Below are 10,243 nucleotides of genomic sequence, written 5' to 3' on the forward strand. Positions count from 1 at the left end.
AGTGAAGCTGTGTCACATGGCAGGACACACTGCCACATTCACTGTGTTAAAAGGCGCAAGCAAGCATGAGCTGTGGCCCTGTCCTGAGACCTACTGTGGCAGAAGGAGTTGTTTCCACTATACTGGGATGCCAAGATCAGTCACCTAAGCCCTAGAAGTTATAGGAATCTTTTTTTTTTCCCTTTTTAAAGAATCATCAGTTTACTTTATAACTAGGAAGCCCTTTTCTCACACTACGTGGTATTAAGAACCAGGAGCCAAGGGTGACAACAAGGCAGGCAGGGGCAGTGGCATCAGTGTTAAGGAGCCCAGAAGTTGAGCCAACAGTTGAGGGTCAGAACTGGGATCAGATGATAACAGGGTCATGGACCACTCAGTGATTGCTAGGAAAGCCCATCATGATGAGACAGGCCAAGAAAGTCAAGTCTATGGGCCAGGGTCTGGATCGATTTGGCACATGGTCAGGTGTAGATGGGGCTATCATGTTGCTGCAAGGTAGCTTAGATGGGTACCAGGGGTGAGAGCCTCAGCCTAACAAAGCACCCAAGCAAAGGGGCTGGGAGCCCTACCTAAGACTTCTTCCAGGTCCTTCTTCATAATGACTCTTCTCAGTAAATCAGCCCTGAAGACAGCCAGCTAAAACTCTTAGAAATAGGGGGAAGCATGCTTAAGACCCTCACAAGGAGCTGTAGTGTCTTGAACTGAAGTGAGGAAATCCTTCACAGGATCTAGCCCCACATCTACTCCCGGTCAGACCTCCTGACTTGAGCCTTTATTTTGCTGGGCAAAATACAGTCTGAGAACCCTAAGTCTGAGCACATCCCTGAAGTGCATTCACATCACCTAAGGAATGAAATTTTAGTGGTCCATGTTCTAGTCTGTAGATCTTTGGGGCAAATCTTGCTTTGATTCTTAATTTTGGCAGTTGAAACATTCTGCTTGTAATTAATTACTGATTTTGAATTCATTTTCATTTTTAAGGCAGTAGTAATGTGGGTGACACACTTCCCACCGGACAGTTGTCCAACATTCCTTGGCGCAGAGCAGGGGTAAAATACACAAACAACGAAGCCTATTTTGATGTAATTGAAGAAATTGATGCAATTATAGACAAATCAGGTAAGGTGCCTTGCAAACTCGTTTTTGTTTGTTGAATGTTACATTTAACTGATGTTTAGGAAGAATACAGTCCAACCACCTTTTTACATGTGTTTTATATACATGAGTCTATATCTTAAATAGAAATATACAATTTAAAATTATGTGCCCAGTTCATCTTAAAATAATAATATGCTCTAGGGTGCTTCAAGAACATCCACAAGAAATACTCTGTATTTAGATGTCTTCTCTTTGTGTATTGATTATCTCTTAAGAAATATAAATGGAAAAAAAAACAGTTGAAGTTTTAAATGTGATGAGAAAATGGTCTTCCATTGTTCTTGCCCCATTTACTGTAGTCCTCATGGGCCCTCAAATGAGCAAGACAAAAGCTCTCATTATGTTTCTTCTGATACCAAGGCAAAACTTGGTGCAAAATAGCTGGACAGTATTGTTTTCCTTATATATTAACTGTAGCCAGATATTATGAAGCATAATAATGCTACTTTCTTTTCTGTAAATGAAACATACATTCAAATGCGAATGTTTTTAATCTGAGATTTAACTCTGAGGAGGAATCTGATAACTTTTGTGTAAATGTTGCCAGTGCCAAGAAGTGGAAAAGAAAACTGCTCTGCTATGGACTGGAGTCTGCTGGTTTTTTTCATTATTGGGGCAATCAGTCACTAAAGCTGAAGACTGCATGACACCATTTTGTGGTGATACCGGGCAGGGAGCAAATCTCAGATTTCTTCATTCAGTGCTGCTGTTGTTGCAGTAGTCAATGTTGTTTTGATTCCAAACAGCAATTTGACAAACACTTTGGCTGCTGTTGAACTGAATAGTGATAAATAACTCTTCCTTTAGCCATTTTGAAACTAAAAGAAGGTGGCAACAACAGTCAGAACACCCGCTGTGTTATCTCCTAGCTCAATAGGATCCCCCAGAGTAGTATGAGTGCTTAGCCAGAGGAGTTATAATCAGGACCATGTTTGTATTTCTGTATGTATTTCAAGCCCAATCAGTGTCCACTGAATGTTTAAATGTTCTACCGAGGATCCACTACAGCAGTCATAGCTACTCTTTTCTGGTCTGATCCCTTGGAGACTAGCAATGCAAGAGTCCTTCTTCCTGACCTTCAGTAGGACTGAGAAGTAGATAAGGTTGCTCCCCTACAATAGGGATGTTCTCTTGTTTCATAGGGGGATTGTTAACTGCTTTCCTCTGAAACAGATCCCTTCTTTTCAGGCAAAGTATAAACCCACAGTTTCTCCTTCCCCTTGGTGAGATCAGCAACAGTTTCTACGTATCTTGTAAAATAACCTTTGCTTATAGGGCTAATTAGTCCAGAGTCCTGCTCATGCCTTTCTGTTCTTATAGGGCATTTAAGGAAGTGAGCCTTTCCTGGGTAAGGTGCTTGGTATTCCTGCTTTGGGGTTGGTTGGTGGGGTTTTTTTGCTATAGATTTATTTAGCATCAAGATTAATATGTAATCCCACTGTTAAACAAGCTGGGCTTGTGAAAACCAAGGTTATCTGGAGCTTTAGAGCACAAGCTTACTGTGTTTTGATGTCAACTCTTTTGATGTGCTTCAACTTCCCCGCACTACTACACAACTTGCTAGTTTTCTGGAGACAGGACAGGGATGAAAGAAAGGAAGATTCAGAGCTTGCATATTCTGAAATTCTTACTTGCTCACTGCTGGCAACCAGTTCTAGCACATCCAGTACAAGTCCTGTGCAACAGCTGGCACAAGTATAATTAGCTGATTTGGGACAACCTGTTTGCTCTGGCTCATGTATTTTAGCAAGCTGCCCAGGCCACAGGTAACTGGAATGACCTTTCTTATCTGTGCTTGGCATGTTCTTGAGTGTCGTGCAAATGTCATCTCTGCCCTCCAGCTGCACTTCACGACATTTGTTAGGCCCTTGATAATATGTTAGGTCAAGTGTCTTTTTTTTTTTTTTTCCCCTGCAGGTTCTACAAACTTTGTTTTTGTTATTCTTTTTCAAGAAAAAAAATAGATTTCCCGTTGAGGAACATATAACTGGAAAAAAAGATCTTTCTCTTTCTTTCATGGTAAATTTAGCATATATTTTGGAATTTTAATTGCTCAGGATTTATTTTCCTTAACAATCGGAGTTAAGTGATTTTAAGAGTGCAATCACTACTTCACGTGTTACGTATACAAAAAATAACATAGAAAGTTTTGCATTATATAGTAGAAGTTGCTGCATTGTTCAGTAGTTGGAATGGCTTTTGTCTGTACATGAAAATACACTCACAGGAACTGCTGTGCCAGGTCAGACCAGAAATCCATCTAGCTCAGTAGCATGTCTCAGATAATGGCTAGGAATGATACTTAGAGTTGAAGAAACAGGAATTGTATAGAGTTCAGTAGCTAGTTCAAACTGCTGGTACTTGATGGGATTTCACTTACCACTTTGCCACCACTTACAGAACCCACGGTTGCTGGATGACGTCAGCTTCCATCCCTGTATTCGGTTCAAACGCTGGGAGTCTGAGCGAGTCCTTTCGTTTATTCCTCCCGACGGGAATTTCAGGTTGATCTCCTACCGCGTCAGTTCACAGAAGTACGTTTCCATTTAGATGCGCTGGTTCTTCAGATACACCATCTACCACTTTCCATCTCAGTAACTGCAGCCTTCTCCTTGTGATGGGGGAATTTGCATTGTTGCTAAAATCCATGTTCTCAGTTTTGTCTCATCTGTTGTTCTGTCCCCACTAAAACAAGAAAACGGTTTTTCAGTGAGCTGCTGATACTCAGCAATCATTTTTCAGTGGAATAAACCACACATGACAGTAATATAAGGCTATTCATTCCTGGTAGTCATTGTTGCTGCTATATGCTTTGTGGCTAAGTTTCTCTGTGCACAGAGGACTCTGATCTTCATAAAAAGAATAAAGCAAAAAAGTCTAAACTGCAGGTATTTGCAAACTAAGTCTGATTTGACTGGTGACTGTCCTGAGACTTGGCTTAGTGAGATTACTTTAAAAAAACTAAACAGATGGTGGGAAAGAGATTAGGACCAGTGATTTGGAAGAAAATCTTTTTTTCCTGTGATTCTCTGCTAATAAAATCACTTCAGCAATGATGTTGAAGAGCTGACACTTTTCAGTTTTGAAACAAATTGGTTCCAACTTGAGTACCTGCCAGAAACACAAGAACTATTTATGAGAAAGAGCTTTGTTTTCTAAGTGAAGAAGTAGCCAGGGATGCATTCAGCTATTATCTTCTATTTTCAGCTTGGTGGCTATTCCTGTATATGTGAAACACATTATCAGTTTTAAGGAAAATAGTTCTTCAGGAAGATTTGATGTTACCATTGGACCAAAACAGAATATGGGGAAAACAGTAGAAGGAGTTGTCATGACAGTTCACATGCCAAAGGCCGTACTTAATATGAACCTCACTGCTACACAAGGCACCTATACATTTGACCCAGTTACTAAAGTAAGTCTTAAGTTTTTATTTATTTAGATACCTAATATGACAGTAGAAATTAGAACAAGTCATACATATTGCAGAGCACTGGAGCAGTGTACTACACTTACATTAAAACTTTCCCTTCAGCATATGTTTATGAATTAAAATCTTCTCTTTAAAATTTACTTTTTTCAAACTTAGGTACAACACCAGTTGTGATTTCTAGTTTTATCAGTCTCCTTTCCCTTCCCCTCTCCCTTTCCTTCCTCTCTTTTCCTCTGCTCCTTCACCCCCCCTAATATTTTTCTTTAGTGGATGCAGCAGTATTTTGCTGGTGGTTTCAGCTATAGTATGTTTTGCAGTCTGTATTCTTTAAAACATACTTACCTGGAGAAAAGGCAGTAGACATGAAAACAGGTAGCCAGAAAAACAGAGAGCAGGAGATGAGAAAAAAAACTCTTCCAGAAGGTCTGCCTGAACACACACAGGAAGGAGAACAAAGGGTCTGCAAAATTCTTTATCTTGGGAGTCGTGCTTTCTTGCCTCTCAGCTGGGGTTTGAGACCTCAATTTTGTAAAGCTCCTGAAGTTTTTTAGTACCCAGGCACCATTTCACTGAAATGCAGTCTGAGCCAAACCATTCTGCTGGCTTTAACTCCCTGCTCTGAGCTTTCTGCTGCCCTTGGAATATCTCAGTCAGCATTTGACTGGAATTGTAAGTGAAAGCTCTCCAAGTAACATTTTGGTTCAAAAAGAACAGACCTTGATCTTTTAAAAACAAAACATCAATAAAACCACGTGAAGTCTCCTTTCCTCTCTGCAGAACTAAATTATACTGTGTTTTTATCTAGACTTGAGATAACTGGGTGGATTTTAACTGCAAAAGTTTGTAGAAGTAGGGAGAACTGAGGTTTTTCTGCATTTATCAACAATGTTCAGTTTATGATAAGAACAAAAAAAACCCCACTCTTGTGGGTGAGTAAAGGGCCAACTTGGTTCCATGTATCTTCTTTAAAGTGTAAGAATTGATGGGAAACAAGTGACCCTTAGGAAAGTTCCTGTAGCTTAAACATCTCCTTTTGCCAAGTGCCTTGCTCTTGTCCTCTTCATTCCGTATTTAAGTTCCTATGACCTTTGTGCTGGTTATTCTCCTTGCTTCATGGATCTAGCTGACCCAATCTGACAACAGGAGCAATCACTGTTATTATAAGGGAACAGACCAACTAAGGGACACTGACAGGGCAAAAGAAATGCTGGGAAGGAAAAGACACCATACCTGCTGGAACCCTGACCGTGCCGTCTCCCAGCCAGTGGGATAATTCTTATGGCTACCAGGCTGCTTTCTGTACCCAGCCTGCAAACTAAAAGCTTGACATGAATTTGACCTCTCAGGTTGTTTCCTAGAATGCTACTGCTACTATTCTCTCTTTTCTGACAAGGTGTTAACATGGGACGTTGGCAAAATTACTCCTCAAAAGCTACCAAACCTGAAGGGCATAGTGAACCTGCAGTCTGGAGCCCCCAAGCCAGAGGAGAATCCAAGTTTAAACATCCAGTTTAAGATTCAACAGCTTGCAATTTCAGGTGAGTGGGTGGGTGCTAAATGAAATTGGTACTGACAGAATGAGTAGCAGTAGGAAATGAAGTGGGAAACTGTTCATCTTTTAATTTGAGATGATGATGTGAAGTCAGCTTGGTCTGAAAAGGTAAAGTCTGGTTTACCCAAACCTGACAGTTACCTTTGCTGGGAATTGTGAATTCCCAGTTGTTTTGCTCAAGAAAGACTGTGAGAAGTGTACAGGAGAATGGATTTTCCTTTGTTGAGTTGTGCATTAAACATGCAAATTTATCCTTGTAGCAAAGAGTGATGAATGATGATTTAGAATGCTGCTCTTGACTTGCTTTAGCCTTGTATCACTAAAGCCCTCTCTAGTGGTCAAAAAACTCCATTAATTTTAAAGAATGCCCTTCTTTCCTTCTGGAGCTGGTTAGTTTTTCATCTTCCCACAAATCTGCAAGTAAAATCAGAATGAAGTCTATAGGGTAAGCGCAAAAGTAAATTTAAAGCAAACAAGGCCTCAGTCTACAAACACTTAAATCATGCAGGTTATCCATGTGTAAAATGCTTCTGCAAGCAAGCTTTGCAGGATTTAGACCCTAACAGAGTGAAGACTGGCATTTGGAAAGGAGGATGGCTGAAGGCAGTGGATGAGAACTGGTGGTAGTACATGTGGTACCTTTCTAGGCAGGTACCAGGCTGTGGTCCTCTTACTTCCTAGACTACTTTGCTGAGTAAATAATGGCTAGTCCTTGTATAAGAACAGATTTCTGCAGTTTCCTTTTAAACTTGCAATCCACTAGTATAAATCTAGCAAAATATATTGGATCCAATGGCTGGATGCTAAAGGTAGTGGACATGTGAGAAAGCAGGGGACAACCTGAAACTGTTAGATAATTAAAAGCTACTGACATTCCTCAGTTAATAGCAGGGCGATTGGTGGTCCTTGCAATTATGACTTAGGAGTGAAAAGAATTCTAAAACTTGTCCTTTGCTTCATCTGCATCATTGGAAACGAGTGCAGCATACAGGAGCTGTGGAAGATAGACTAATTTGTTCAATGGTGCGTCCCTAGGAAGGAGGATGTTGGCTCACCAAGTAGAACAGAAAAAAGTTGTTGCCCTCCCACGGCACCTATGAGTAGGTGACAAGAATGGTCTCTTCTGCTGGTTCAGACCGGATGAACTTGTGGAAAGGAAGGAAAATCCGCTTCCTAACCTATCTTAACATGCTTCAAGAAAGCAGGACTTTTAAACAGACTGACATGATTTCCAGCCTTCTGCTTTTAACTTTGTACTTGTCTTTTTCAGGACTGAAAGTGAATCGCCTAGACATGTATGGAGAAAAATACAAGCCTTTTAAAGGTGTCAAATATATTACAAAAGCAGGAAAATTCCAAGTCAGGACATGAGAAGATGCTCTACTACCAAGAGGAAATACCCCTTAAAAAAAACTTGACTGCTTAGTGACTTATGTTGCTATTAATTAGGTGCCAATTAATTAATAGACACTGATTAGTTTGGGATCAAAGCATTTGTGCACAGCAGCTCCTAAAATGAAGGCATAGCTTAGTTTTTCTTAATACGGCTTTAAAATAAGGTACTTTTTTTCTAGTACACCTTCACTTTTTTTTACTGAATTGTTGTGCTGGTGAATAGTTTGATATCGGTGATCCACAGAACATTGCAAACACTACACTGCCAGTCAGATACCAAAGCCCAGAGGCCAAGCACATTATGAAGGCCAGAGAGGCCATTGGAAAAGTCTTGTGGTGGCACATTTTGCTGCTGCAGCTGCCTGTGGAGAAAGCTCAGCTATTCTCATAGCCAGCTGCAAGCTGGCATTCCACAAAGCATCATGTAATCCCTTCAGAAATAGAGAGCAGCAGCAAGAGGGGCAGGGGTCCCACAGGGGCCTGGAACATAGCAAGTGTCACTCCTAAGAAAGAGGTTCTGATGATGAAAAACAATTTCCTTGTTGTTTACAAGAAATCGCCTTTCTTAAGAAGCATTTGCCTTAATCAGCCTTCATTTGTGCCATCTGCAGATGAGCTGATAAAAATAACATCCTGCATTAAATCTGGGAGGTGATTGTTGCTTCAGTAATCTACTTTCTTTCCATTCCATCTCATCATCACTGACATTTTTTTTAAGAATACCGTTGCAGAGAGTAAGATCTATTTTTTATGTGAAAGCCTTTGCTTTGATTTAGATGTTCCACTTGTTCGAAGTGGATGCCACCAGATTTGTGCCATGTGTACATTGGAGTGTAGCTTTTTAGATAGCACAATAGAAGTGTCAAGTGTATTTAATGGTTGTGTGCTTTAATGTAATGAAATAAAGGGAACTCTACTGCAAATGCATCTTCTCTTGTGAAATGTTTGCTCTTGTAAACTATTCATGATACTGCTAGGCAGGAGACATCTGATATAAAATTAATGATGACTATTTGCTACATCTTTACTGAACTTGATCACTGTATACAGCTATTTAAAGTTTAGAAAGGGCATTTAGGAGCACAACAGGTAAGATCCCTTTCATTTTTTTATTTTTAAATGGACAACAGTGTTTGGATTATGACATTTCAAAGACACAACAGTGATGATGCAAAGCTGACTAAGCTTTTCCTTATACAGCAGCATAAACTCGTTACCTCTGTAAACTGATACGTGCTCCACCGCACCCGTCAGGTTTCAAACCATACGTGTGGTCAGTACACACAGCAGGCTGAGAAACCCAAGTCCAGAATTAAGGAATGGTGCAGTACTGGAAAGTATTTCCCTAACCTGTTTGAATTACAAATTGATTAGTAGATGCTAACTTCTAACTTTGCTTCAGATGAAGAATAGGAACTAAAGTCATTCTGTAGTCAAAATGTCAAGTTTTGGGACAAAAAAATGATCCAGTCTGAAAAACAGTAGGCAGAACCTAGCTGACCACTGGCAGCAAGCCAGGAAGAAAAGAAATGAGCACATCCTCTCTGCTGCTAACTGTGGCAATAGCTCTGGGGTAAACTAGGCCACAGACATCCCGTTTGAATTTCTAAAATTACAGTGTGGGTACAACAGGAGTGTTAAGAGCCAGCACCTATAGGAAAGCCTTGCATTTGTACAGACACATCACTGGGCATTAAAAGCTACTAACCTTCTCATCTGCCTTTCTTAACTGGAGAAATATCCATCAATTCATTACTCATCCTACAGTTCCTCTCCATGTTCCAGTAAGTGGCACCCTTCAGTTCCAGTACTACTACTACAAGTATTGTCTTCAGAAGTAACTGATAACGTCCCAAGTTAAGCCTGAGTCGCTAGAGCTGCTCTCTGCATTAGCAGCCTGGAAATGCTGCAGGATCCCCTGTCAGAACTGACACCATCACTGATGCAGAACATCACATAGTATCAGAACCGGTGAGCCAGAGCACCAACCCTTCCCCTCAGCGTGTCCCAGAACAAGCCCTGCCAACCTTCTGTAACTCAGGCACCAGAGCAGCGTGCACAAAGCTGTGTCTCTGGAAAAGCTTGGATCCATCCTTCACAGCACACCACCAGAAGGCACTGGCAACAAGAACTGCACTCACCTGTTAGGAAAGCACCCTGAGCATGTAAAGGGTTTTCACCAGGGAAATGGCATTTGTTGTGCCAGGCTGACACCTTTTGCTGTGGGTGTGCTGGCTCCTGCCGTTTCTCCAAACAGAGGGAACTCAACTGCAGAATCTGCAGGGGGCGGGGGGGGGTGTGTTTATAGCCTCCCTGCTAAAAAAAAAATTGCACCAGCCCCTGTATGAATAGTGGAGCTTAAGAAATCGGAGAATGTCATTACTGAGGAATTCGTACTGGCAACTTTTGATCTCCCCGTGTCCAGCTCTGGGAGTGCTGACCAAGGTCTCTCAGGTTCTCATCCTCTCTCAGATATGGACAGAACTGTGTGAACAGTATGAAATCAGAATTTTACCTATTACTCCTTAATCCCAGATGCTTTCTGGCACTGTGGGACTGTATTTGGTCCTACAGCACCAATGAACGTTGGTTACACAAAGAACACTGTGTGTTGATAGAAATTTTTAGAGAGAAAAAAATGTTGATAAGAGGTTGTGTTGGGTTTGGGGGGTGGGGGGTGTGCGTTTTTTTTGGTAGTGGGGGAA

At 41.0% G+C, this 10,243-nt stretch overlaps 1 protein-coding gene across 1 annotated transcript; it reads left to right on the forward strand.

Moving 5' to 3' along the window:
* The first annotated feature begins 398 nt into the window (after nucleotides 1-398).
* Nucleotides 399-8,461, forward strand: LOC104519897 (AP-3 complex subunit mu-1). Its single transcript, XM_010175875.1, has 7 exons — nucleotides 399-495; nucleotides 982-1,145; nucleotides 3,112-3,177; nucleotides 3,559-3,692; nucleotides 4,366-4,573; nucleotides 5,985-6,129; nucleotides 7,414-8,461. Exons 1-7 carry the CDS (start codon nucleotides 399-401, stop codon nucleotides 7,512-7,514), a joined length of 915 nt encoding a protein of 304 aa, XP_010174177.1. The 3' UTR covers nucleotides 7,515-8,461.
* The last annotated feature ends 1,782 nt before the right edge of the window (nucleotides 8,462-10,243 follow it).

The sequence above is a fragment of the Antrostomus carolinensis genome, unplaced genomic scaffold, assembly GCF_000700745.2.
Source record: "Antrostomus carolinensis isolate BGI_N321 unplaced genomic scaffold, ASM70074v2 scaffold21819, whole genome shotgun sequence".
NCBI lineage: Eukaryota > Metazoa > Chordata > Aves > Caprimulgiformes > Caprimulgidae > Antrostomus > Antrostomus carolinensis.

Excerpts from the sequence above, each read along its gene's own strand:
- LOC104519897 (XM_010175875.1), top strand. The coding sequence starts at position 399 with ATGATGAGACAGGCCAAGAAAGTCAAGTCTATGGGCCAGGGTCTGGAT. Across the intron at positions 3,693-4,365 it reads TACCGCGTCAGTTCACAGAA|CTTGGTGGCTATTCCTGTAT; the intron begins GTACGTTTCCAT and ends TTCTATTTTCAG. Across the intron at positions 6,130-7,413 it reads TCAACAGCTTGCAATTTCAG|GACTGAAAGTGAATCGCCTA; the intron begins GTGAGTGGGTGG and ends TGTCTTTTTCAG.